Source organism: Panthera uncia (genome assembly GCF_023721935.1).
Source record: "Panthera uncia isolate 11264 chromosome A3 unlocalized genomic scaffold, Puncia_PCG_1.0 HiC_scaffold_12, whole genome shotgun sequence".
NCBI classification, from domain to species: domain Eukaryota; kingdom Metazoa; phylum Chordata; class Mammalia; order Carnivora; family Felidae; genus Panthera; species Panthera uncia.
Genome location: NW_026057579.1, coordinates 25995575 through 26023410, shown reverse-complemented (window position 1 = coordinate 26023410; position 27836 = coordinate 25995575). Strand labels below are relative to the sequence as shown.

The following is a 27836-nucleotide window of genomic DNA, read 5'->3' as shown; positions in this document are numbered from 1 at the left end:
GAGGGAGACACAGAATCTGAAACAGGCTCCAGGCTCTGAGCTGTCAGCACAGAGCCTGACACGGGGCTCGAACTCACAAGACCGCGAGATCATGACCTGAGCTGAAGTCGGCCGCTTAACCGACTGAGCCACCCAGGCGCCCCGAAATATGACTTCTTAATGCAGCATGCAAGATGTGTGGGAAGGGAAGACACTGGGCATACCAAGATCAGTGGAGGCTAATAAGATGATAAAGGACACAATTTAGTGAAACTTGTAAAAAATGCACAATTAAGAATTTGCATCACTGAATTTATTCCAAGTGAGAATGGTGCACACAATAGGCATATTATTTTCACACAAAAACCAGCACTGCAATATAAATATTTAACACTTTGGCCATGAAACTCAAAAAGATATTTGAAAAAACTTCTCAAGGTGTTTAAGTCACTGGATTCTTTAATATTTATAATCCATGCTTGCTCAATCATAATTTATAAAATTGTTCATTATATATTCATTATACTATTGCTCGTTACACCACTCATTATGCTTATATTTAAAACTTTTCTGAAATTTTATGTTCTCTAGAAAATAACTTTTTTAGTACCTTCAAAATATCCTTACGTACCTCTCAGCAGTTACTGTAAAACCAAAGCTGTGTTTTCAAGTAGCAAGTACTCAAGCCACACCATTTCTGATTACAGATGTAAGGCATCCAGTTTTATAAATAGCTCTCTTTCACTCCTTGTTCCTATTTTAATATGCCAACCATTACTTCACTGATATCCCAGAGTTTTCTTGCAACAGACTCATCCATAGCTTTGGGCAATAGCGCTTCCTCTTTACAGTCCCCAAAGTACTTTCCGGACACGCCTTCCACCTCAGGTGAAGAGGCTAAATAAACTGAAGTCTGAGCACCTTCTACTGGGGTTTTAAAAAAAGCCCACGACACCAAATTGAAAAGTGGTTTGACCAACAGTGGAATGTGTATGTGCCTGCCAAGATTCGTCCGCACAATACCAGGGTGTAATACGTTGACAGTAACATTTGTGCCTTCTAAGCGGCGGGCTAATTCTCTGGTAAAAAGAATGTTAGCCAGTTTGCTCCGACTGTAACAAAAGCTTTTATTATAGCTTTGTTCACTGTTCAAGTCTTCAAAGTTGATGTCTCCATATTTATAAAGTTTGGAAGAGACTACCACAATCCTGCTGGGAGCTGAACTTTTGAGGAGTCCAAGGAGAAGATTGGTGAGTAGGAAGTGCCCCAGATGGTTCACTCCAAACTGCATCTCAAAACCATCTTCGGTCTTCATATAAGGGCAATGGAAGATCCCTGCATTGTTGATTAAGACATCCAGTCTAGGCTCTTCCTTTAAATGTCAAAAAGAGAATGAGGTAATTATGAACACAGGCCTCATATGAAATTAAAAACAAATTCTTGCAAAGTACTAAAATTCTATACAATGCCTTCAAGGGTTTTCAACAGTTGAGGGTGGGTTGCATGCTTAATGGGGGGCTTGTGCTTCTCACATGTTATCTCATCTACCCTCAACAACTTCAAGAGCAAACTGAAGCACCCGGGTTAGGTGATTTGTGAAGACAGGGCTCCTAAGTGGCAAACAAAAATGGGAAGAGGAAATCTTCTGACAGCAATGCCCTATTTTTTAATGCCCCTATTTTTAATTAGTAAGCTAGCTTGCTTTTCTAATTGGGAGTTTCAAACCATAGCTAGAGAATCGATGTGTGCTAGAAAGTGGAAGTATAGCAGAAGGCAGGTCAGCATCCTTTATTCCCAGAGCTGCTATTAACAATGCCAGGGCCAAATTAGGATTTCTCCATTCTGTAGTTTTCTAAGGGCAAACAGTACCATGGGGATAGAGCAACTTCAAGTGGTTTCCTCAAAATTGGGACAGTAGAGAGGGTCAAGGATGCAAAATAAGACTGGAGAGGATATCAAGAATAAATCAAAGAAATATTAAGAAAAAAATAAGTAGGTAATATCAAAATATCAGAAACTACACAATGGGAAAAAAAAAAAAACAACAACAATGCAATGAAACATAACACTAAGTCTCACAATGACAGCAAAGGACATTTAGAGAGGAGTTAGCCCCAACCAACACCTTTAACATCTATTAGGATTCTAGAATACAGTTCTTTTTTCCCTGTATGAAATCTACCTCTTTCAAGCTACAAGAGGCCCGCAGCTTGGAAGATCTATATAGTCAGAATTCTGCACTTTGTACCCTCCTGCATCTCTCCAGAGTAAAATGCTAAAATTTAGACTGTCCTCAAAAGGAAGTCTTTTCATTTTTTAATTCATATTAAGTTGGTTTTCCCCAGCCCTTTCCTGGCTCCTCTCTGTCTCTTCTGATGGGCAGAGAAAAAAATGCACAACATGTTCCAGGTGTAAAGACAGAGTGATGACCTACGATTAAATTAATTTGAGGTCAAATTTCAAATTTCACTGGCCCTTTTGCCAAGTGTAAGTAAAAAGAAAAATGTGTTAAATTTCACAACTGTTATCACAGCCTACCTGTCAGAGGATCAACTATTTATCATTCTGTCTGTCTACGCACCTTTGGCTTTTCCAACAGTCAACTTCAAAAAGAAGGCAAAAGTTCACCCGTGGGGGAAAGAAAGGAGTGTTCTTTTTTCACTAATCCTTTGGAAGAGTTTCCTGTATTAATCATTTCTGAGCCATCATTCTTTGCTGGGCTTGTATTATTTTAAGACTTTATCATTCACTATTTTTTTTTTTTTAAATTTGAGGAGATAAATGATATAAATACCATGAATACCAACCTGTGGGAAATTTACACTTCCACTAAAAAAATATATATATGGTTATTGTCACTGAACTTCAGAGCCAGGAAGAAACTTAATAAAGTTTATCTCTTTAACTTTTAATTAGTTCTGTCTCAAATGGCCAAAGTGGTTAAATGCTGTAAGTATCAGAAATGAGAAGCATTCCCAGACCCATCCACATTTTAATGAACAGGAAGACCCACTTTTTATGCTTCAACATCTTTTATACATCAGTATTGTTAACTGTTTCAGCTGATAATGAAACACTAGTTATTAAGACAAACAGACAAAAAAGATCTGCAATAGTTCCCAAACAATGCATCAAAGCGCCCCACAGCCTCATAAGGGACTCCACAGGGTGCTATGGATAATTTTGTATTTTCCAGGGAAACAAAGTGATAATCTGTACAACATCTCAAACTACTAGCTGCAGGGGGTTCACAGCTTAAACATTAAATTTTGCTAAATTCCTTTCAATGGTGTCTCATCTCTGCAAAGCTGAGTTTTTACCAAAATGCAAGTACAATGTTAAAAATCAATGTAGAACAAAAAAAGATGGACATTTCCAGTCTGATCCCAAAGACTGAGAAGTTGGTGCAGTGAACAACAGGTGCACATTTCCCATCAATAGTTATGGTTATTGAACAATGAAATAAAAAATTTTTTCTTTTAATTATGTGTATTATTTTTTCAAACAGCTACTAAGTTGTTAGGATGTAAATACTGGGTTGTTTGGACCTAATTACTTAATAAACCGATAGATCTTTCCTTTGGCTCACCAGCATTATGAAAAATATTAGACAGTTTGGGAACCTCTGCTGTAGACTCAAGAGGCTCCATTTCATACAGGCACCTTTCCCAGGCCAGCTAATTTTAAATTTCACTTTTCTATATGGCTTTTGCAAGTTACCCCTGCAGGAAACTCTTCTATCTCAATTTCAACAGAGGACATCCCCTGCAGTGGAATATTTATCAGCTAACCGAAGAAATCCTACACCTCACTGGCAGGCAGCAGGAGTATAGAAGCTAACAGCGAGGGCTTTGGAGACAGATCCTGGGCAAATTACTTGGCCTACCTAGCCTTCATTGCCTAACGTTGTAAAATGGGGATAAAAATGTCTACCACGGTTGCTGTGAGGCTTCGATGACAGTAATAGCCAAGGGCACTTTAATTTCATTATAAGTGCTTGGAACACCTCCTGGCACACAGGAAAGTCATCCTAAGAATGCTTGGAACACCTCCTGGCACATAGGAAACCTTCAATAAATACGAAGTATTATATTTATTTGTCCCCGTTTAGAGCACTTGGCCACTGGGATTCTGAGCTCCAGTCTATTTAGAAATCAGGCCAGATACTGCTTAAGGATGTGGTGCTAATGAGTCCATTGGTGACAGAGAACTAAACTTCCTACCCCAGTGGGGGGTGGGGGGGGACATTGTTTCAAGGTCCCTGGCTCTAAGGTTCTCTGAAAGATGGCTTGGTGCAGATTCACTAGGGACACAGAAAAAACAGTCCGTGACCTCGCGGCAGGGCCGGTCCTCACATAATGAAAGGAAATGTGCAGAAACTGGCTTATTTTCCTCTTGGGGCCATTATTTCCTCAGCATCTTTGGAAGGCAGACGCCTGTCCTACCAATTTTCCCAGCCTGCACTCCCTAGCCTTCTCAAAACCACTGGACTGTTGGGACTCTTAGGCTTGGTCTTTCCCAAGGTCACACCCCCCGGACTCTGGGCGGCTACCCGCCGCTCAGCCCACGCCCCACCCGCTCGCCGAGGCCTGCGCTCGTCCCCGATCTCCAGCTGGCTCCCGGAGCCCCACACCTGGAGCATCTCCTGACAGAAGGCGCGCACCGAACGCAGCGAGGCGAGGTCCAACTCCCTGACGACGAGCTCGCCGGCCTCGCCGGCGTCGGAGCCCGGCCCGGGGCCCCCAGCCTGGCGGAGCTCGCGGCGGAGCTGACCCGCTGCCTCTTCGGCGCGCGCGCGGTCACGGCAGCCCATGATCACCCGCGCTCCTAGGCGCAGCAGCTCGGCGGCCGTGGCGCGGCCCAGGCCGCTGTTCGCCCCTGTGATCAGCACAGTCTTCCCGTGCATGAGGCCGGAGTCCCCTCCTCCGTGCCGGACACTGGGCCCCACGAAGCGCCGGGCCGCCAGCCACAGAACCCCACCCAGTGCAGCCAGGAGTGCCGCTACTGTAGCCACCAGGGCCATAGCCGCGGGTGCTGAGGGCCCACCGGCCCCTGCGCGGGACTTCCGGAGTGGTCGCGCGCGCCAGGGACTAAGGCGGCCACCTGCCCGCGAAGAATTCTGGGGCGCGGCCTTTCGCCCCCTGACGGGACGGCGTGGGGCATACTGGGACTTGTAGTTTTCCTTCCGAGGGCATCTGATTGGTTGCCGTAGTACAGCGCCCTGGGTCGTGGTGACCACGTGGAGAGGTCTCCAGCCTGAGCGTGGAGGGTGAGCACAGGCCCGAGAGTAGCGGGGGTCGACCCCATGGGAATGCCTAATGAATATTTTTAATTTATAAATCCCATACATCGGAGCTTGCTTAGTGTGTTTTCCGTTAAAGGGCCCTGGGACTTGTTAACCCTCAGTGAAGTTTACTTTCACCCTCAGGAGAATTGTCCCTGCCCACCTGGAGTCTGAGGAAGGGCTCTTTTTTATTATGATGAGGCGAAGAACTCAGCAACAGGAACCACTCGGAAATGGAATGGATCAGTGGTTCTGGGTGGTTTAGCGTTGTATCAGAACCTCCTGGAGGACTCATAAAAAACACCCCCCCCCCCCAGAAATTGTAGGGTGCCAGTACGAGTTTAGAATTCAATAGGTTCCAGATGGGACCTGAGACTTTGCAATTCTAACAAGTTCCCAGGTGATTCTGATGCTGCTGATTTGTGGACCACAGTTTGAGAACTGAAAACCGTTAGGTCATTGGTCTCTATAGCAAAAGGCATCCTCCAATGGTCTTATTTCATACTGGCAGAGATACAGTGGGAAAAGCCCATTCACTAGTGCCTCCACGCCTCCCTCCAGGAGGCTATTCAACGTGATAATGGAAGGGAAAGTGCTTTGTACACTGTAAAAATGATACAAAGATGTGAGGTCTTATTGCCACAGGGACCCATCTTCAAGCTGCAAATTTCATAGCTTTAGACCCAACTTTTCTCAAGTTGTCATTCGTTCATCTACTCACCCATCCAGTATGTGCCAGGCCCCTGCCCTGGGAGAGTCACAGAGAAATAGGACACCATTTCTTCCCTTAATGTGCTTATTGTCTTGTACAGAGACCTCCCCTGCCCAAGCCCCCATTCTAGAATCTTTAGGATAAGAGAGGAGTCACACAACTTGTACAGTTTGAAATTAACTCCCTAGATTATTTTGATAAACTCTCCTCCACTCCTGTACATTTGGGAAGGACATAACATGCATTGAGCACGCACATAGAAGAGGGTTAGAATGACAGAAGAAGGTTTCGTGTGAGTGCTGAAGGTAGAGCTTACAGGTGGGAAGGAACACTGTCCCTGAGGATTCCACAAAGCACCAGAGAAGAAGTCACCAGGGGTGGGCCTTTATTTCTTCCTTTTGGTAATTTGAAGTTGCCTCTCAAGCTCACTGATCCCAGAGCACATCTGTTTCCTCTTTCTTTTTCTACCTATCCATGTCTTTTTCATTCTTAAAAGCTCACCTCGGTTCTCTTTATAGTCTGACCACATCCAGCCCACACAGATCTCTTCCTCAACTTCCATGTGTGACCCTCTCTTGGCACTGAGGACAAACAGCTTTTTGGGGTGGACTGTATCAGTTTGCATGCTTGACTTACTCTAAGGGATTGTTCAAGATTTTAAATTTCCCAAAGGACAGAATTATGTCTGAGTTTCTCTTGTGGTCTTCACAATGGAGAATGCATGGAAAACAGTAGGTACTCAGTAAGTGTCATGACTGGTATATTTTGGACTAGCTTATATCAAATTAAGAAAGAGAGCAAACCTATATGTCAGCAGCAGTCTTCTTTACCTAGAGCCGGGGCAGAATATGTATACATGGGTGCAGTAGAGATAGAAGTGGGGGTAGAAGAAGCAGGAGAGGGCATGAAGAGGAGAGGAGGAGGGAAATCCTCAGACCTGTTATGTAACTGCTATGTAACTGAAGCATAGGACGTAATGGAATGACTATCTGTTCAGGATGGGTCCTATGGCCATGGAATTAATAACAACTTGAAGTGGATGGCTGTATATTCACAGAGAAAACAGAATGTAGCTTTTGAAGGAATCTCAGTCCTACCATTTATTAGCTGCACGTTATTGGACAAGCTACTTTTTCTTTGTGAGTCTTAAGTCCTCCATTGGTAAAAATGAGGGTAATAATAATGTTCTGTTACAAACATTTGGTTTGATGAGAAAATGAGGTAACATGAAAATAACCATCTCACTGTGCCTATTATGCAGTAGATTATGGTTAATAACCAATAGATGTTTCTTGAAATCAAAAGAAAAATAACAAAATAATAACAACGAAAGGCTAGGATATTACACTTCATGTCACATTTTGAAGTGGTAGCCAAAGCTTTTTTTTTTTTTATGTAAACATTGGACCTACCTGCCAGGCCCAGAGCCAGAGACTTCAAATATGAAGCCTTGTAGTCCAGAGGTAATGCACCCTCGGGTAAGCTTCAAAGAACCTTCCCCAGGTTCTTCAGGTTCTCCAGACCTTCTGTTTGGAGCTCATCTTAGATGGAAAGTGCCCTCTATGAATAACCTGCTGATTTATTTCTCAATGAGCAGTGTCAAACTTGGTGCAGGAGTCAAAATTGCAGGTGGAGTGACCTTTTCATTTTGCATTGATTAAAAGCCTGGTCACAGAGGCAGCAGAATAAAAAGCTCCAATTTTCAAGAGTGTATCTAACCCTACTCTTTCCTTCTTTGAAGACCAATATTCTACAATGATGGTGGGTAACAATTCATTCTATCAACCAATTCCAAAAATGAGCAATGCTTTGTAAAACTAACTAGACACCTGAGATAGCCTGTTAAGTATTCAAGCATTCAGGTTCTAAACTTATCCTAAAGAGTCATCAATATGACTTACACATAAAGGTAAGTGCAGTGGTATTCAACAGCATTGATAGCTCAAAGAGAAGTAGCTTGCAGGTAACTTGAGGGTTCAAAATATTTTCAAAATATCAAGAGGAAACCTTTCCAAATGAACTAAGTTCTGAGGTCCAATCATCTGAAATACCTATCTAATTACCCTAGAGATCCACAAAAGTGGCTTCTGTAATACCAGACTCACTGCTTTATTTCTCCTCCCCATCCCTAATTGTTCGTTTTTTGATTAATGCCATAAGGTACATGAGCTGTGATGGTGCCGAATTTCTGTGCCCCTTCAATGTGGAACATGTGGTCATCAAAGAAAATGTGGGGCCTTATCTTTACCAAGATGGGACCTTTGGGGGCTCCAGCAAGGAAAAGAGCTTCGTCTATCTCTAGACCCCAGCGGCGAAGGGTTTTCAGCACTCGGGCGCCTGAACTGGCTGCACTCCTGGCTGTAACCAGGTAGGTCCTGATAGGGCAAAGTAACCGTTCGTCTTTGGCATAAAACTTCTTTTGCAGTCTGCCTAAATCTTCCAGAAAGCCTTTTAAGGGACCCTGTAAAAGGAACATATGTCATAGCTGTGATCCAGTGAGCTAAAGGAAGTGAATGCTGAAAAAGCAGAGGCTTATAAGAGCTTATAAAAGGATATAATACTGCATTAGAACGTCAGTATTCTAAGGCCGATGGCAAAGTCCCGAAACTCCTTGCGTTTATGTGAATATGTTTCCTTTTGTGGAACTATCCTTGCATTGCTGGAATAAATATAGGATGACCATATAATTTATCATCTAAACATAGATGTTTTAAGAGTGAAAGAAGTTTCTATACAAAGTTAAACCAGGGCAACAGACATAAATTATCCATGGCAAAATGGGATACTCTAAATAAAGTCTGGTTAATCACTGAAGCACTATTTTGGTTTGCTTTTTGTGAATTGCACGTTTTATTATTATAATTTATGCTATATTGTAATATATGCTAGTTAAGTGACTTCTTGGCTTGAATCTAACCTTGTCTTATATTTACAATTACCTGTGTATATCTTCACACTTACTTTTATCTTCATCTTTCTGAACACTTAGTTCTAGCTGTTTCTCTGGAATAGAGCAAGAATTGGATTCTGCTATATGATCCAATATGGAAGTCTTAATTTTTTAAAACAAAGTTGAGTTTTAGGCCATTTATATTTATTGGCATTACTAATATATGCGATAATGGTTCTGTCTTAGGATTTTTATTGTATTTTCCTTGTTCATTGAGTATCTTTTTTCTTTGTGAATGTGTGTATGTGTGTTTCTTCTAACATTTAGGAAGGTCTGTAGTATTTCCTTATATTGGTTACCTTTGTAACTTTAACTTTTTATAGTACTTTTAATACTTTATTTTTTTAAATATCAGACCTAGTGTTTTTTATAATGAGAAGTAATGAAATTACAGTCCTTCTTTACCTCTCTTTCATCTTCTGTTTCTTTGCAAGCACCCAATTTTACTTGTTCCCTCTTCCTCATTTTCATTATTAAAGATTCCTATATTTCTATTTATCAGTTTTACATCTTATCCTTTGATCATTATTGTAACTGAAGATATCAACATACTTACTCTTCCTTGGATGTTTTTCCTCCGCATTTTTCTTGTTTTCATTAGTGATATAATTTCTACATCGTTAGGACATATAATGTGTACTTTCTTTTCTGTCACCCTAATCCCTACAATTGTTTTAGTTTTAGCTCTATGGTTAAATATATTCTGCATCCATTTGTGCCTCCATGTTTTTATTCATCTACATGTGGGCCAATATGTGTCTTCTAGACTAATTTTCCCAAGAAAATCTTATGGAAATAACAATCTCTGAGAATATAGTATGTTTTCAACTGTTGATCTATTTTTTTTACTTGAATAAACTTTTGGCTAGATATAGAATCTGTGATATATATTTTCTCTCCAAGTGATTTTATAAGTAGTGCACCACTGTCTTTTGCTATTGAGTGCTGCTGTGGAGAAAACTGAAGACAGCTTGATTTTTTCCCCCACTCATATGTGCAGACTGCTCAAAGAATTACTTTTTCATCTTTGATGTCAAAATTTTTTACTAGGGAATGTCTTGGTGATGATAATTTTGTTCTAGTTCCCAATTACATAATGTCACCTTTAATCTTTATTCTTTTAATAGTTTATTTTTAAAATATTTTTATTTACTTTTGTTTTGAGAGAGAGAGAGAGGAAGAGAGGGAGAGGAATGGAGGGAGAGAATGAGCTGGGGAAGGGCAGAGAGAGACAGAGGGAGACACAGAATCCAAGCAGGCTCCAGGCTCCGAGCTGTCAGCACAGAGCCTGACGCGGGGCTCGAACTCATGCCTGTGAGATCATGACCTGAATCAAAGTTGGACACTTAACTGACTGAGCCACCCAGGTGCCCCTAATCTTTTAATAAATCTGACAGTTTCAGATATTTTATTGATTTATATTTTGATACAATTTTGCATCTTTGTATTTACCACACACAATCCTCTCCTCCTCCCTTCAAAACATAATTTCAGTGTTTTCTTCAGGGATTCCACTTATGCATATGTTGGATTTTCTTTATCTATGATACATTTCTGTCATTTTTTTCTCTGTAAAATCCTATTTTTCAATTTTACTCATTTCCAGAGTTCTACCATTTAACATTTTATTATCTCTCCCTTGATTCTTGCATTTCCACTTTATGACCCTGACCCTGCTTTATTACGTTTTTAAAAGTCATAGTAAATGTTTAGTCACAATTTTTACCTATGCTTTGGCCACTATTTCTAGTGAGAGATCTACATCTGTTATTAGATTTTGCCCTTTTTTGCCTTTGTCTCAGTATCTTTGTGTATGTTCTGTGCTGCTTCTGTTTTTATTACTCATCACTGAAGCAGACTGGTTTTTCTGGGAACAATTAGAGAGTTTATGGGGGAAGGACAAGGATAGTATTGTACGACTGACTTGTTTTCAATTCAAAAGATCCCTTCCCTGCTGTCCTGGAAACAAACTGTTTATTTATAAACATGACTTAACAGATGATCTTTTGTCTATTTAGATCTAAACATTATTTAGATCACTGTTTCTCTAAGACTGCAAATATCAGGAAAAAAAAACATGTAAAATTCATTTTCTAAAGGTATTCTAAAACTATTAACTATTTCTAAAATTGGCAACAGCAGCAAAGGGGGTATGGTGACTGCTGGCAGGATCCACCCTACTAATAACTAGTTTGGCTTTGAAACATAGAGGAATACAGTTCTCCTACTGCTTTTGAGTAGTTTCCAAAGGGAATAAATAGGGACCAGTTTATGTCACCATATTCAGAACGGGTGTCTGTATCATCCTTTCTAGAGACAATTTAAATGTAAAAACATAGGGATGCCTGGGTGGCTCAGTCAGTTGAGTGTCTGACTTCAGCTCAGGTCATGATCTTGTGGTTTGTGAGTTTGAGCCCTGCACTGGGCTCTGTGTTGACACCTCAGAGCCTGGAGCGTGCTTCGGATTCTATGTCTCCCTCTCTCTGCCCCTGCCCCATTCACGCTCTGTCTCTCTTTCTCTCAAAAACAAGTAAACATTAAAAAAATAAATGTAAAAACATAAATCAGTTAAAAGTAAAAATTATAGAAAAGATATGCCATACAAACACCAGTGAAAAAGCCCAAACCAAAACAAATAAAAAAGCTGGAGTGGTTATATGACTATGAGACAGAGAGACATTACATAATGAAAAGGGATTATTTCACCAAGAAGACATAACAATCCTAAATATTTAGGCAGTAAGCAGAAGAGATTAAAAATACATGAAGCAAACACATATAATTGAAAGGAGAAATAGATTAATCCCCAAACATACTTGAAGGCTTCATCCCTGCCTCCTCAATAATGGATAGAAGAAGTAGGTAGAAACCTACTGACAATATGGAAAACTTGGGCAATATTACCTAATACACTGTCAATTTAATCTAATTGACATTTTTGACTACTCAACTTAACAATACAGAATCAACATTCTTCTCAAGTACACATGAAACATTAACCAAGATAGACCATATTCTGGGCATAAAACACTCCTCAATAAATTTAAAGAATTGAAATCATATAAAATGTATTCTTTGATTACAACAAAATTCTATGTGGAATTGATAAGAATGAGATATCTAGTAAAATTCTAAATACTTGACAAATAACCAACTTCTAAATGACCCATAAATCAAAGAGAAAGTCAGAGGAAAATTAAAAAATACTTAGAATTGAATGAATATTACAAACAACCTATCGACATTTGTGGGATGCCATCACAGCATCATTTAGAAGAAATTTTAATGTATTAAATGCTTATTTTAGAAGTCTTAAATCAGTGTCCTCAACTTCCATCTTTAGAAACTTAGAGCTGGCTATTGAGAAGATAAATAAAATTGTTGTCTAGCTAGACTAAGAACAAGGGAGAACCACAGAGAAGACAAATATTACTAATACCAGGAATGAAAAGGTATATATCACTACAATCCTAAAGATAATAAAAGCAAAATAAGAACATATGAAAACTTTAGGCTGATGAATTCAGTGACTTCAATGAAACAGGCAAATTACTTTAAAGATACAAACTCATAAACTGCCAGAAAGTAGGACAAAAAGAGAAAATCTGAGTAATAGTTTATTAAAAATAATTGAATTTTTAGTTAAAGCCTTCCTACACAGAAAAGTCCAAGCCCAGATGGTTTCTCTGTGAAAGTCTACCTAATAGTTGAAGAAGAAATAATACGAACTATACACAAAGTCTTCCAAAAATTTGACGGGGAGAAAATATCTCCCACATGCTTCTGTGAAGTTAGCATTATTCTGTAAGATATTACCAGAAAGGAACACTATAGAGTTATATATCATTCAGGAGCATAAAGGCAAAAAAAAATCCTAAATTATATTTTTACAAATTGAATTTAGCAAGATATAAAAAGGGTACTACAACATGACCAAGTTGAATTTACACCAGCAGTGCAAAGCTGCCTCAACATTTTTAAATACATCAATGTAATTTAGCTATCAACATACTAGAAAAGCCACATGCTTTTCTCAATACATGCAGGAAAGAAATTTGACAAAATTCAACATGCATTTATCGTAAAAACTCTCAAAAAATAGGACTAGAAAGTAATTCCCTTACTTGGCAAAGGGCATCTTGAAGAAAACAATAGATAATATACTTAGGAGTCAAAGACTGAATGATCTGTTCCTAAGATCAGGGATAAGGCAAGGATGTCCCCTCTTATCACTCTTATTGAACATTCCACTGAATTCACAAGCAAGGGTAATAAGGCAAGAAAGATAATTAAAAGACATGCAAAATGGAAACATAGAAATAAAAGTGTTTTTATTCAGTCAATATTGTCTATGTAGAAAATCTCAAATAATCTATGAAAATTTTACTATACTAACTAGTGAATTTAACAAAGTTGCAACATACAAAGTCAATATGCAAAATCTGTGATAACAGATTGGAAATCAAAATTTTAAAGTACCAATCACAATAGCACCAAAATTATGAAATACTTAGGTATAAATCTAACAAAGCATGTGCAATATCTATATACAAAAACATTTGAAACACTGAAAGAAATCAAAGATGACCTAAATGAATGGAGAGATGTACTATACCCATGGACTGAAAGACTTGATATTAGGACATCCCCCTGCCTCCCCCAAGTTTAAGCTATCAATTCAACATAATCATAATAAAAATTCCAGCAGAATTTTTTTTTCAGGAATGGACAACCTACTTGTTAAATCTATATAAGAATGCAAAAAAAAAAAATTCAGAATATCCAAAAGAATTTTAAAAAATAACAAATTTGAAGAACTCACACTACCTGATCTCAAGACTTACTATAAAACTGCACTTATCAAGACAGTGTGATATTGGTAAAAGCATGGACACCTACATTAAAGGAACAGAAAGCCAATCTTTTTCACAAATAGTGCTGGAACAATTAGGATATCCATAGGCAGTAAAAGTGAACTTAACCAATACTTTGCACAAATACAAAAGTTGATTCGAAATAGGTCATAATCCTAAAAGAAAAAAACCCTAAAGTTATAAAATTATGTGCAAAAACATAGGGAATTTATGTGACTTTGGCAAACAGTTTTTACATATGACATTAAAAGCATGATTCATAAAAGAACTAACTGATAATTTGAACTTCATCAAAATTGTAAAATTTTGATCATTGAAAGACAATGAATGGTATAAAGAGAATAGAAAGACATGTTTGTCTTGAGACTGAGCGAAAATATTTGCAAAACATATCTAATAGAGGACTTGTATCTCGAATATGTTAAGAACTCTCAAACTTAAATAATAAACCCAATACAAATGAGCAAGAGATTTGAGCAGATATTTTTGCTAAAGAACATATATGATGGCATATGTTCAATATGATTTATTGTTAGAGAAATGCAAATTAAAACTACAGTGAGATACGGAACAACTTAAAAGAAGCAAACAAAAAAACAATTACCAGTACAAAATACTGGTAAGTATGTACTGCAATAAAATCTCGTATATAGTGCTATTGGGAATGCAAAGTGTATGGTCACTTAGGAAAATAGTTTCACAGTATGTTATAAAATTAAACATATACTTAACATGTGACCTAGAAATCCTACTCATAGGTGTTTACCCAAGAGAAATGCAATCTTATGTTTGCACAGAATGCTGTATGCAAATGCTTAAAGTGGCTTTATTTATAAATGCCAAAAAATGGAAACAGTCTAAATCTCCTCCAGCAGGTAAATGGGTAAAGAAAATGTTGTACATCCATAGAAGAGAATATGACTCAGCAATAAAAAGGAACAGACGCTACTGATATGTGGAATGGCATGGATGTATGTCAAATGCATTATGCTAAATGAAAGAAGTCAGATTCAAAAGATTGTATACTGTGTGGTTCCATTTATGTGACATCTGGAAATGGCAAAACTATAGGGACAGAAATTATATTAGTAGTTGCAGATCCTGGAGATAGCAGGGTAGGATGACTACATAGAGGTATGAGGGAATTTTGTGAGTATATTGAGTATTTTGAATTTGGTCATGGTTTCACAACGGTATACATTTGTCAAAACTCAGAAGCACCCAATAAAAATTATGAATTTTACTGTATATAAATTATACATCAAATGTTATGATTAAAACACACAGAGACACACACAGACACATACATACACACAGAGTTGGAGACCACTGTTTGAGAATGGTGAGACTAAGTAGGGATCAAATCAGGAAATGTCTGTTACTTGTTATAGTGCCACACTGGAAGCTTTTAAGCCACCAGAGAGTGGCCAAGTTAATCTTCTCTAGCTGTTTCATTTTCTGGGGACTCTCAGCTCTCCTCTATTTGAGACAAGTGGGACATTGTCATGACCAAGCTGCAAGTCCCATGACCAACATACTTGAAAGGCTTGGGTAGGAATTGTACCTCGGTTGTACTTCTTTCTCATCAGTGGAACACACTGGCAATACCTGATATTTATAGAAAAGCTACGTTTACTATGTAAAAAATAGCATCTTTATGGGGTGCTTGGGTGGCTCAGTTGGTTAAGTGTCTAACTTCGGTATGACCTCACGGTTTGTGGGTTCTAGCTCCGCATCAGGCTCTGTGCTAACAGCTCAGAGCCTGGAGCCTGTTTCCGATTATGTGTCTCCCTCTCTCCCTGCCCCTCCCCTTCTTGTGCTCTATTTCTCAAAAATAAACATCAAAAATAAGTAAGTAAGTAAGTAAAATAGCGTCTTTATCCACTGCCAGAAGGACTGCATAATGAAAACAAGTATCTTCAGTTGAAATTTGTTGGGTATTCCAGCAATAACTAGCGTTGGGCTTCACAATTTCAATGTTTAATGTGAAGAACAAGTTCTTTAACACGGAAAAGGGAAGTGATTAATGCAAAATTTAAAAGAAATTTGATTTACCTGAGATGAGAAAATGGTATTTTAAGATTATCTTGAAATAATTATGATTTTGAATATTTTAAGTGTTCTTTTTCTGGAAATTTCCAAATTTCAGTAATAGACTACTATACAATGGACTCTGAATTTCAGCAGACTTACTAAAATATAACAAAGGATTTTCCTCTCAATTTCTTAACAATGAACAACTTCATAACATAAGATCAAGTTTTCCAAAGAAGCTGTTAAGGCAGGGACCATGAAGTTATGTGCACATGTGTGCACACGTACACACACACACACACACACAGTTTAAATATCGCTTGCCATCACAAGGCAAATTAGTGAAACATTTCAGCTAATAGACATTAGTCTATTTATACTTTTACAAGTATAATAAAAATAACAATATTTGTTTATTTTAAGTTCAAGAAAAGCTGAAAAAAAGACCAATTAAATAATTAAATTCTTTGGTAAAATTCTTAGATTAAAACTAAATGGTCCATCAGTTTAGATTCAGTTTAGAGAATAGCTTGATGTTTCAGATTTCCTTTGGTTCAGGAGTTGTAAGTTTTGTTTATTTCAGACTGTGACTTTAACATTTCAGTTCATGGGTTGATTCAAAAAATTTAAATATTCAGTTTCATTTTGATTCAGTGTTCATAGCTTGCACTTACTTGAGGCTCATTGTTTGATTCAATCTGAGCTCACACTTGTGCAGATTTTCTCAATTAAATAATGCCTTTATTGAGTTTGAGGTCTATGGTCAAAGAGGTCCATAAATGTTTACTGAACCTATTGGAAATCACTTTACTATTCTGAGAACTTATTATGTAGAAATGGTTTACTGGTAAGCCATATTACCTCTATTACTTGTAATTTGGAGGTGAACTCATTATCATGAGAAGATCATAGAAACATTTCCAAAACAGGATAGATAAAAGAACCCTAAAACAAAACAAAACTAAAAACAAAACAAACCAAAAACAAAAAGTACCCAACTCGGCAGCAGATGTTTCAAAATGAGGAGTTCATGAAAGAAAGGGAGCAAAGTGTGAAGGATACGAAGTGAGGAATAGCCTGCCTAAAATAATTCAAAACATTTATATGTTGGAAAATAAGTAGATCAAAATTAATTAGAAATCACTGAACCTACCTGAGCAAGAGGCTTATTCTCAAATAGTGCTTCATGTTGAAAGAACTTGTCCAGCCCGTGCTCCTTGGTAATATGTTCAGATTCATCCGAGAAGAGGACGGCATCCCCATCAAAGGCCACGCGGAGCTGTGTGTCACAGTAAGCCATGTCTTTGGCTCCATCAAACATAGTTGCAGAAGCGATCCCTGGCAGACCATGGAGATTTATTAATAGTCTTCCCAGAAGCGTCAGTTTCTTCTACCATTTTAATGATTAAAAAAAGAAAAAAACCTTTGCAGTATTTTTTTTCAAGCTATTACCTGATGACTCAACTGCTCTTTATAACCACGCATCCCCAAACTATTGTTTACACACTGCCTCCATTTTTATAAGGGATGGGAAAGTGTAAAAACAGTTGTAGGACAATCACTGAGGATGTCCACCTCTAGGTCAGAGCTCTAAAAGACAGCCTTAGGGGCTGCCACTCGTTGGAAACGGCTTACAAGAAAATTTAACAAGCCACATAATCATATATGAAGCCCAATGAAAGTCAACACTAGCGCAAACCTTCGATAAAACCAAATGAATACCTTCTTGTATGGCTTCTTGTACTTTTTCAGAATCTGCCGAAAGATACAAGTTGGTAAGATATGCCTTCAAATAGCCAATGGGGCTTTTTCCACCAGTCAGACAGAAGCGGTCAATTAGTAAGCCTATTATTGGGCAAGAAAGACTTTGTTATGTCAGAGACTAAAGACAATCTACCTACTATAAATGTAAATCAAAGTTATCATAGGAATAATTGAGCGTCTATTGAAGTTTTAAAATTCATAGCACTAATATTGAAAAACTGCTATATTACATTTAAAAAGCTATTTTATATAATAGTGGATGGGTTTGGTACATGATAATTCATTAAGTATGTCCACGTAGACCATGCCAATTTACCCTCACAACAACTGTATGACAGGCATTATTCTCATTGTGACACAAAAGGAAACTGAGACATAAAGACTTGTCTAAGCCCATTGGTTCATAAGGACTCTTGTCTAGACTAGAACATAGTTCTTTTCCTTCAACCACAGGCTCTTCACTTGTTGAAAGAGATAGTTAATGTGTGGCTCTATTTTAAGTACCATTTCTGTATTTCTTCAGTAACAGTACAATAGTAATGACAAGCAGTGCCAGGATTTAAACTGTTTTCTAAAAACAACAACAAAAGGTCTGAAAGTGTCTCCTTCTTCACTTGGAATTTTAAATGTAATTATTTAGCAGAATAAATATTAAAATACCACTAAATGTCTTTCAAATCAACAACAATTAAAAAGCAAACGCTAGATGTTGGTGAAAGTTTTGTAAAACAGGTACCCATATTCACTTTAGATGAGGGTATAAACTGCTACAAGCTATCTAGAAAGTAACCTGACAATATGTCTCAAGAGCTTTTATTAGTTTATAGCTTTTGACCTTTTCATAGTTTATTCTAAGGGAATAATCTGAGGCTCTGATAAAGATTTATGTGGAAAAGTCTCAGCTCAGGATTATTTATAAAAGCAGAATACCGTTTAATGATATGAGAATAGCTGAATAAAGTATAACATTATGCATATGAGATAGTACATACCCATTCAAAGTATTTTTTAGGTACATGATGAATGGGTACCTGCACGTGATACAAAGCAGAATTTTGAGTCTAGTCATTGTGTTTCATCTGTATGGACCAACAGAGTAGATAGAGTCCATTGACAGTTGAGGTGGAAGTGTTTGCTACTGTATGAACAAAATACTCTTGTTTTTCACTTAAGCCAACATTGGGCATAAGTGGCACCGAAGTATACTCTACAATCCCTTAAATAATATTAATTTAAAGGTCAGAAATTATTTGGTGGCATGGAGGACTTCAGAAATGATTAAAACACCATCCCAATTCACAAGTAAATCATAGTTCCCTGAGCAGCCAGGCACGTAAAACAGATAATTATAATCTAACAGGCCATATGTAGCAGAAGGAGACACAGATTGCATTCAATACTCCGAGAAGAGAAATGATGCTTCCAGGTGAAAGGTTGTTATTTCATGAGTAAGGCTGTGTGAAGAGATGGAGGTCAGTCAGTTCATTAGCAGAACTGTTAGGTCAATAACCATGATTCCTTATGCTACTAGCCATGATGGACCCAGTTTGGCAAGGGTCAAGAGACCTAAATCACCTACTAAATCAAATAAGATTGCTGTAAAGTTAATAGCTGCCATAACTGAGTGATTTTGCTGCTCATCTATACCAAACCTTTTATATACGTTCTCTTTTCATGTCATAACACTATGAAAGCTACTTTTTTGAAAGGCAAACATTTTTTAAAGTACGTCTCAGACATCAGCCTTATAATTAGGATAATGTAAAACTCATAATTTGTAAAATACATCTTGATTATTTATAAGTATTCCCACTTTAAACCCACTTTAAACCTTGAATATACCAAAGTTCAACCTTACTCTGACTTCACATACCCATAAGACTGGATATGTCACTTAAAGATAGGCTAAAGGTCCTCAGATAACAAGTCAGGTAATTCCATAACAGGAAAATGAGGATTTTTCTCTTAAAATATCCAACACATTGATGGAAATGCTATGAGAAGACGAGAGTCAATCCAAATTTCCATGTGAAGGAACAAAGACATTTTTGCTGGCATGGATCTGACGTGCAGGGAAAGCAGTCAAGGAGAATCAAATTGTTAAGAGTCGAAAGGAAAGGGGAAAACCTGTAAACCTTAGACATGGATGTGTGGTGAACAAGAAGTGTGATCACCCAGAGAAAGCCTCTGGGTTGATGGCTCCTTGAAGTCAAGTTCAGAAGCGAAAAACATAAAACAGAGAAATATATCGCAGGAGCTGGGATTAAGTCTTTGAAATTCACACTTGACAAGTTAAGTCCGGAGCTTTGGGCCCAACTCTGCTGAAGTTAAAAATGAACATGGCCTCTCTTTTTCTGACATAGGCAAATAAACATTCCTCACGCAGAAGGGGGTGTCAGTATCAAAGACGTTGCGTTGGTTAGGCCACAGTTAGCAAAATGACATGGCTTCTCCCTTCCAGAGCAGCTAGCTGTTCTTCCACATGTTGTTTATTTTACTTACCATAGTGATTGACGCTGTTTATAAGCCGCACTCCCACTTGGGCATGGTTATTAGTCATCAGTACAATATCAAATAAGTCCTGTTCATTAGGATACAGCTCACGGAGTCTAGCATTGACATGCTGCAGTGCCTACAGGTTACAAACATGAATGCATGTAAAGAGGGGCAGGCAAGGTGGGCATTGGAGTCTGGAGTCTGGAGAGAAAGGATAGCATCAGTGTCAAATTCAAACTCTGAAGACTCTTCACTGAGAGATTATGGCTCCATTAAGGCAGGGGTATGTCATTCATTCCTGTATTTCCAGCCTCTGCTACACAGGACATCAGTTAATGTTTGCTGAGTAGATAGGGAAAGTTTGTTGAAGACCGTTACATTTGATTTCTTAGAATTATCTCTGTGGGGTAGGTAGAGGGAAGGATCAGGTTAACCCTTTTATGCTTTGTCTATTTTTTTTTTTTTTTGGATTCATAAAATCTGCTTTTCCGGATCATCTGGTGATTATTTTTTATTGTGAAAATATAGAATGCTTCATGAATTTGCAGGTTACCCTTGCACAAGAGCCATGTTAATGGTTTCTGTATTGTTCGAATTTTAGGATATGTGCTACCAAAGCACTTTGTCTATTTTTCAAACATGAGTCTTTAAAATAGGTTAGTGGTTTCCTCCGATGCATCTACCATGCCCCACAAATACCTTCTACTCACAACTTGTGGAGATGTCATTTATTTCTGTCTGGTTATAATGTTATGGTGTAAAATTTTATAAGTTATATAGGGGATCACAAGTGCTATACATTTCAGTGTGAGTTCAGAGAACTTTACTTTCTCTATTAAAATCATGCCTCTAAGCACCAACCAAGATCATCTCGATATTATGTTTGGGGCAGCTAAAGTGAATTTCATTTTGTTTCTAATGCTGGGATTGTAACTCATTATCGTTTCCGGTTACCACTCCTTCTAGGAAGGGAACAAAGGTGTCTCTTACACATGTCATCATTAGAACTCGGCTGTGGGCCATCTCAGCATCCGAAATCTAGAACTGGAGACCCTTTCTCACCAGTCTAGGAGCCTCTGTGAAAGCATAAGTTGACCTGAGGTCAACTTGAAAAGGGCAAGAATTACAAAGGTAGACCAGTAATTATAAAGAAACCTGGATGAGTTCCCAAGGACCTGCTTGGGTCCTTCCCTCTCCATCCAGGGTTCTGACAGGAGGAACACAGCTTTGGAGGGTACCTTGACAAAGCGGAATGCAGGCCCTGGGGTCAGGATGACATTCTCATTGGTGAGCTGATATTCCATGTACTTTTCTAGACCCTCTTCCTCGAAGATTTTCCTGCCGTCCACCATGTTGAAAAGTGCCCGGGATGACACAGCGATGGTGATGGCATGCTTGGGTTTGGGCTGCATAAGAGGGGTGCCAATGCGAGGACAGTCACACAGAAGGAAGGGATCAGCAAAGGGGCTCATGCCAGGGCAAGGTGGAAAGGTGGAAAGAAAACACCTAGGCGTCCGCTTGGAGCACTGAGATGCTGGAGACAGCAAAGGGCTGAGATTCCACAACCCAACACCCGCCCCCCCTCCAACTCCTGAACCTACAGGGGTGGGGGTTTAGGGGGAGGAGAAGCAGGAGGCTGGGCAGGACTTCCCTACACACTGGAGAGGAGGAAGGCTGGGGGAGATTCAGGCTGTAGGGTTGCAGAGAGGGGGAGTCCTGGGTCCCAGGTCGGTGGGCCACGCTCACCGGTCGGGGGCGAGAGCAGCTGGGGGTCTTCTCATACAGAGTTCTCACGGATGCCCAATAGGCCTCATCCTCTTCCTCCTCTTCCTCCAGCTGCTGCTGCCGGGGCAGTTCTGACAGGCAGTCGCGGTCCAGCTGGGTGGAGTAGGTCGTCCTGCGCTGGGCATAGGACTTCCATTCGGTGGGGGGCGTGCGAGGAGGGTATTCCCGTAGCTGCATGGAGTCCCGCGCGATGCCATGAGCCCAGGCTTCTGGATTCTCCTGCATCTTGCTGCTGCGCCGGGACTGGGAATAGGACTCCGGGGGAGTGGGAGGGCTCGAGTCGAGAGGCATGGGTGGCGTGGGCGGCGAGGGCTGCGCCGACAGCTCTTTCTGGGACTCTTGCTGGCTGGGGGAGGTGGATGAAGTCCGGGAGGTTGTGGAGCTAGCGGGGAGCTGGAGCGAGAAAGTGGGAGTCTGAATTAGATGCTCGCCTTTCCCCCTATCTCTGCCCAGCAGGAGTAAAGGACCCTTGCCCTTCCCTTTGTTACATTTTTAGCCCTTAGTTGGATCCCGGTCATCCCAGCTCCTTTAAGTAGGGCTTGGAGGGGCTCACATGTTTCAAGAACCCAGTCATTAGGTATTTCTGTTAAACAGACACAGAGACAGATTGCTTTTATTTTCCCCTCCTCCCCCCCCCCCCCCCCCCCCCGCCCCATCCCATCAGCACCTCACACTGTTTTTTGTTTGTTTTGTTTTGTTTTAGTTTGGAGTAGATATTACAGGTCTTCTTGCCCTTAGGCAGCTGGCACATAGTTCCAAAGTTCTATGGCTTGCTTTCATTTTAACTGCTCATTCAGAGACCTCCAGGTGGGATGGAGGGCTTGAGTAAGGGACCTTGCTCACCACTGCCTTCATCTATGACCTCCAGTTAACTATGAGCTACTAGACCAGATGCTCCACCAGCAGACTCTACAAAACATCTGTAGGCATCTCTCTCTCTATTTGCCCTTTGATTAATGCAGCAATTGCTGGGAAGGTTGGTAGTCTAGAGAACCAAGGGTCTCCCTGTTGCCTTCAGAACTTTGTGCCAGTGGAGCTCATTGGGAGAGAATCATCTAATTAGAAAGGAAGTATACCTGTGCAGTAAATTATTAAGCACCTATATCTTATTTCAATTTTGATGATTGTTTCACGTGTTTCAAAAGACATTCTTGGTTAGATTATTGAGCCACTTTTCAAACAGGGATAGATGGATTGGTAGGGATACATATTCTCCATCTAGGTCTGTGTCACTCTCTCTGTACTCAAAAACTCAATCTCAAAACTAATGTTTTCTTCTCATGGGACAAGGCTTCCATAAGGGCCCAAAGCACCACACAATGTAACACTTTTCAACAACTTATTTCCTTTGTTGATTTTTCCACCCCATCTTCTAAGGCTTCGGTACTCAGTTATTGAAGGAAGGAAAGATGGAAGGAGATGTCAAAGAGCATAATCATTAAGTGTACAGTTTATAGACCTGGTAACCCTGGGTTTTAATCTAGCTCTATTAGTGTTATTAATGTGAGATCTTAGGCAAGTTACTCTGTGTTTCAATTTTCTCCACCATAAAATAGGGCTTTATAGGTTTGTTTGTTTTGTTAATGATGACTGAATTAGCTAAAACATGTAAAATGAATAGAATAGGGCCTGGCACATAGAAAGCATCAATAAAAAATTATTATCATTATCATCATCATCATCATCATCGCCATTATCATTATTATATCATGTTCCCTTCATTTCATCTCCATCTCTACCTTAAGACTGGCACTCTTGCTTCTGGTTTCGTCTACTGATGGAGCTCTGGTGGATGGGCTCCGTGAAGTTCGTGACCACTGATTTCGCACAACGTACCCCCGAGAATCAGTCTTCGGCAATGGTGATTCTTGTGATTCCTTTGGAGGAGAGAAGAGACCCAGGAGTATGATGCCCCATCACCCACTCCTGCCATGCATGTACCTACAGAACAGCCATGTCAAGCTAAATATAGCAGAGTCCAGTGAGAATGTCCCTGGCCTATATGATTAATTCAACCTTGACCCTTATGTACTATTCTAGCTCTGGCCCAATCCTAAACTCTTTGAGGGACAAACAGTGGGGATCCACCTGGAGGAGAACCCAAAACTAAGAAACAAATCTGATGTCTCCTATTTTTTTTTACCTGTGACTCCTCTTATATGGAACATAGTAGAGTTGACCGTTTTTCCTCCCTTTTCCCCACTTGTTCCCTTAAGGGTAAGCCTGTTAGCTGAAACTAAGAAGGTGTGATTCACCATTTTTGACCCTACTACAAAGATGAGGGCAGGTGCCTCCTAAATGGGGCTGCAGCATGGCTCCAAAGCAGCTACTGAAGAGGGAATAGAGCACTCTGGCATTTCCTTTGGGAGGAGTAAGAATGGAGGACACCATGGAGAGGCAAGCGGAAGAGTTTTTATTCCCCGTATCCTGCCCCTCACCCAGACTGCCTGTGGCTCCCCTCCAAAATCAGTTGTTTGATCTCTGCTCACCCTGATCATGGTGATCTGCCGGCCCTGCTCCCACAAGAGGCACATGTGAATATAAACACGTATTGTGCGGCAGGGGCCAAGAAGTACTGTTCCCTCCGCTGCACAAAGGCAGCGTCTACACGACGAGTGACCTCGCATGGGGCAACATCTCAGGAAGTGATTCGGATTGACTGCACGCCTCATCTGAAAGATTGTGCAGAAAATGGTCAATGCGATGGCCAGACTCCCCTTCCCTCCCTGATTTGAACAATGACCAGTCTCCTCCCATAGGCTGAGCAGAGAATATGGCTGTGGTTTCTACACCATATATTCTATATGAACATGGGGATGTGTACTGGTGGGGAAGGCAGGGACCAGCTTCTCCTAGTCTGTCTTTAACCTCTCATGAGAACATTAGGTTTCCCTTAGTAGAAATCTCGGCAGCTCAGTCTTCTCTCCCAGAACTCCCCTGCTGCCTTACATTTTCTGTTTTGCTTTCTACTCTTTAATCCACTCATCATATCTAAAGAGGTCAGCTCACCTGCGTGCTCAGACGAACTCCTGATTTCTCAGAATCCTTTCTTTTCTCTGTGTCTATGCTGTCTTTTGAGTTCTTCGATCCAGTATCATTCTTAATATGAAAACAAAGTGTATTTATTAATTTTTTAATCCTAGGGGCATTAGAAACCTTGGGTTTAGGAATGGGAGGATAAATAAAAATTAGAATTTGTCTCTTTCCCAATTTAAAAGTATATATAAATTTTAGACATTTTCCCTCTGTTATAACAGGCATGGGTAAAAAATAACACCTATCAGAGAACTATATAAACAATTTTTTAATTTAGAAATTTGTTGGCTTATGTATTGAGGCATGAGGTATTTATCATTTAAAAAAATGATAACAAGGGAAAGGCTATGGCAGAATTTTCTAGGGCTCAGCCAGACTTCAATTTAATGTGAAATTGCTCACACAGAATAATTTTTTTTCTCTCCATTCCTCTGAAGATTGCTGCATGAGGAACTTTTCCTTTTGCCACGTAGAATTAAAACTTCTCTTGTTTGTTTTCTTAACAAACCAGAACTCCAATCTTCTGTGCATCTAAGCCTCACCAATATTAGCTTGATTTTTAAAATCAAGGTTCTTAATCCCATGCAGATCTAATGACCGACCTGTCTTCAGTACATATTTTCTAATTACTCATACCAGCTACAGTGAAAGGATGGACATTTCTTAATTAACAAACTTGTAGGGAAGTCTGTGTAGGAGAGCACAGGGAGATAATTCATGTCATGGACAGCTAGTCAAATATTTTCATTTTCAATTGCGGAACATACCATTGTGTGTGTTTGTATTGTTTCATACTAATTCGGCAGCTGTAATGCAACCAAGATTAGCATTATTTCTGTTTTAAGAGCTCATCTTCTAGCTTAGACCACGGTGCTCAGGCGCAGTCTAGGCATAAAGCTCTTTGTGCATCTGTGTTAGTTAAGTGATGGAGACTGTGACTGCAGAGAATGGCAGAGCTGTGTGGTCCTAGAACTGATCTTAAAATCCTCCTTAGCCATTCTCCACACCATCACCCTAAAATCCCGTCAAAAGATATTTTAAACCCAATCCTTCGTCTCCATCCCTAGTATCATTGCCTTGTTCCAGATCTCAGATCAGTATAGGACTGCATTCTCAGAATTATAGACTTGTGGTCAGGTTTCATAACTTTAAATCCTCCCAACTTCTAGATCTACCCCATCAATTTAAAGTGACCTTTATCAAACATAAATCTAATTATGCTTCATTTCCAGGTACACCCTTCATTTGCTTGGATTTACAGACCAGGAGCCTCATGGTGCATCCTGTCCGCCTCCAACTCGCCCTCCACCGTACACTTTTATCTCTGTGTTTGCTTGTGCTAAATGACTTGGCATTTGCCTCCATATCACCCTATTTCCTTGTAACCTCCTCTTCTCTTTAATGTTCTTCAAAACCCAGCTCAGCATGACCTGGGAGAAGTTCCCAGAGTTAAACATTCTTTTATGTTGCCTGTGTCTTTTATACATATTTTCACTGAGCACTGAACTGTATTTTGTTTATATATTCTCTTTCCTACTAGGCTGTGCATTCTTCACAGATAGCAACAGTGTTTCCACCTCTTGCCACTGACATAGCAGCGTCAGCCCAATAAAGGCTAAATAATTCAACTGATTGCTACTGTATGCTCTAATCTCATTCTTCTCCATTCTTCATTTCCTTTATTTTCCTTCCCTTTTCTCCACATGCAGTCATTATCTGAAATGATTTAATTGTTGCCGAACATCCCCAGAGGTAATGCTATCTACATTTGTTGATAGCTACATTTCCTTAGCTCTTTGGCAAGATTCTAGGACATTCAGCTCACTCACCTTCTTTTTCTGTTTCAGAGATGTTTGACTCATTTCTTTTAACTGGGATTTCTTTTGTTGTTACGCAGGTTTTCCTCTCCCCAGCTCCATTTCCTGTTGTTTCTGTTGCTCTGCCTAGGTTTGCGCTTAGAATGTCAAATTTATGACATCATATGTGATTCCATAGTAACAAACTGACTCTATATATGTGACTATAAAAAAAGCAATAGTATTTCTTCAAATTTGAGTACATCTACTCATAACCATTCTTAGAGTTTTTAGGAAGTGATGTCTACACAATGTTAAAATGTTTTATACGTAGCAATATCAATATTACTGCTTCCTTCTTTTTAAACATTACTATATTACTCATCAGGTAAACCCCACTGTGGATGTACATTTTCTGGTACTGCAAAATTGAATGGCAAACTCATTTGCGGCCCCGATCATTTATTATTGTTTACCCCAAAAGATTTTGGAGAACTTTGTGCAATCTGGAGATGATTTTTGACAGCTGAGGTTTTGGTCTCATGGAGAACAATGGAGTTTAGACCTGTTTTTAGTTGCATGTTGGGTGTTTCTTTCACAATGGCAAGGTCATTTCCATTTTACAAAGTCAAAGCACCTTCCCTTGGGCCAGACAGTGTAGGAGAATGATACCTGCACTGTCGTTTTGCTATTTGCCCCATCCTTGAAACTTTAAGCACATATTTGTCCCTCTTGTGTACACACAGAAAATATACAATCCAGTCCCCAGCTCTGGTTTACAGGGTCTGCTAATGTAATGCATTTAACGGTTCTGGTTTTATCTTCAACCAGGCTCTAGGAAAGAGACTCACACACCAGCCTGAGTTGGTCAAACCAGCCAGGACTAAGGCAGATTTCCTCCTCTCTTAATTGGAGTTAATAATTTAATTTGAATATCAGAGGAAGTTTTTGAAAGCTTTAATCAAAGTACTCCAAGGAGTCTTCTAGATAGTAAAACACATTGGCTCAAGTTTAGAGGCCCTCGGTTTGAATTCTTTCCCCACTGTCACCCTGTACCTCACCCCCACCCAGTATCTCTCTGAGATTCTGAACAAGTGGTTTAATCTTCCTAAATCTCAATTTCCTT

At 39.6% G+C, this 27836-nt stretch overlaps 2 protein-coding genes and 1 non-coding gene across 6 annotated transcripts; all 3 read right to left on the bottom strand.

Moving 5' to 3' along the window:
- Nucleotides 1-339: 339 nt before the first annotated feature.
- On the bottom strand, nucleotides 340-5101 carry RDH14 (retinol dehydrogenase 14). 2 transcript variants are annotated; one of them, XM_049652485.1, is made up of 2 exons: nucleotides 4643-5101; nucleotides 340-1351 (listed from the first exon to the last, which is right to left on the bottom strand). In XM_049652485.1, the coding sequence occupies exons 1-2, from the start codon at nucleotides 5000-5002 to the stop codon at nucleotides 734-736; spliced, it is 978 nt and encodes a 325-aa protein (XP_049508442.1). In that variant the 5' UTR covers nucleotides 5003-5101; the 3' UTR covers nucleotides 340-733. The 2 variants fall into 2 exon arrangements, with proteins under 2 accessions (XP_049508442.1, XP_049508441.1); XM_049652484.1 differs by having other exon boundaries at nucleotides 4613-5097.
- Nucleotides 5102-7045: 1944 nt separating this feature from the next.
- On the bottom strand, nucleotides 7046-26875 carry NT5C1B (5'-nucleotidase, cytosolic IB). 3 transcript variants are annotated; one of them, XM_049652483.1, is made up of 11 exons: nucleotides 26744-26875; nucleotides 24888-24977; nucleotides 24368-24550; nucleotides 23618-23755; nucleotides 21840-22271; nucleotides 21332-21499; nucleotides 20100-20229; nucleotides 17556-17678; nucleotides 16987-17171; nucleotides 8937-8978; nucleotides 8349-8436 (listed from the first exon to the last, which is right to left on the bottom strand). In XM_049652483.1, the coding sequence occupies exons 1-10, from the start codon at nucleotides 26774-26776 to the stop codon at nucleotides 8967-8969; spliced, it is 1494 nt and encodes a 497-aa protein (XP_049508440.1). In that variant the 5' UTR covers nucleotides 26777-26875; the 3' UTR covers nucleotides 8349-8436; nucleotides 8937-8966. The 3 variants fall into 3 exon arrangements, with proteins under 3 accessions (XP_049508438.1, XP_049508439.1, XP_049508440.1); XM_049652481.1 differs by lacking the exon at nucleotides 8937-8978 and having other exon boundaries at nucleotides 7046-8436; nucleotides 26744-26874; XM_049652482.1 differs by lacking the exons at nucleotides 8937-8978; nucleotides 24368-24550 and having other exon boundaries at nucleotides 7046-8436; nucleotides 26744-26873.
- LOC125937823 (U6 spliceosomal RNA) lies at nucleotides 20612-20714 on the bottom strand. The gene has a single exon (XR_007462513.1). It is a non-coding gene; the product is annotated as a U6 spliceosomal RNA (small nuclear RNA).
- Nucleotides 26876-27836: the final 961 nt, after the last annotated feature.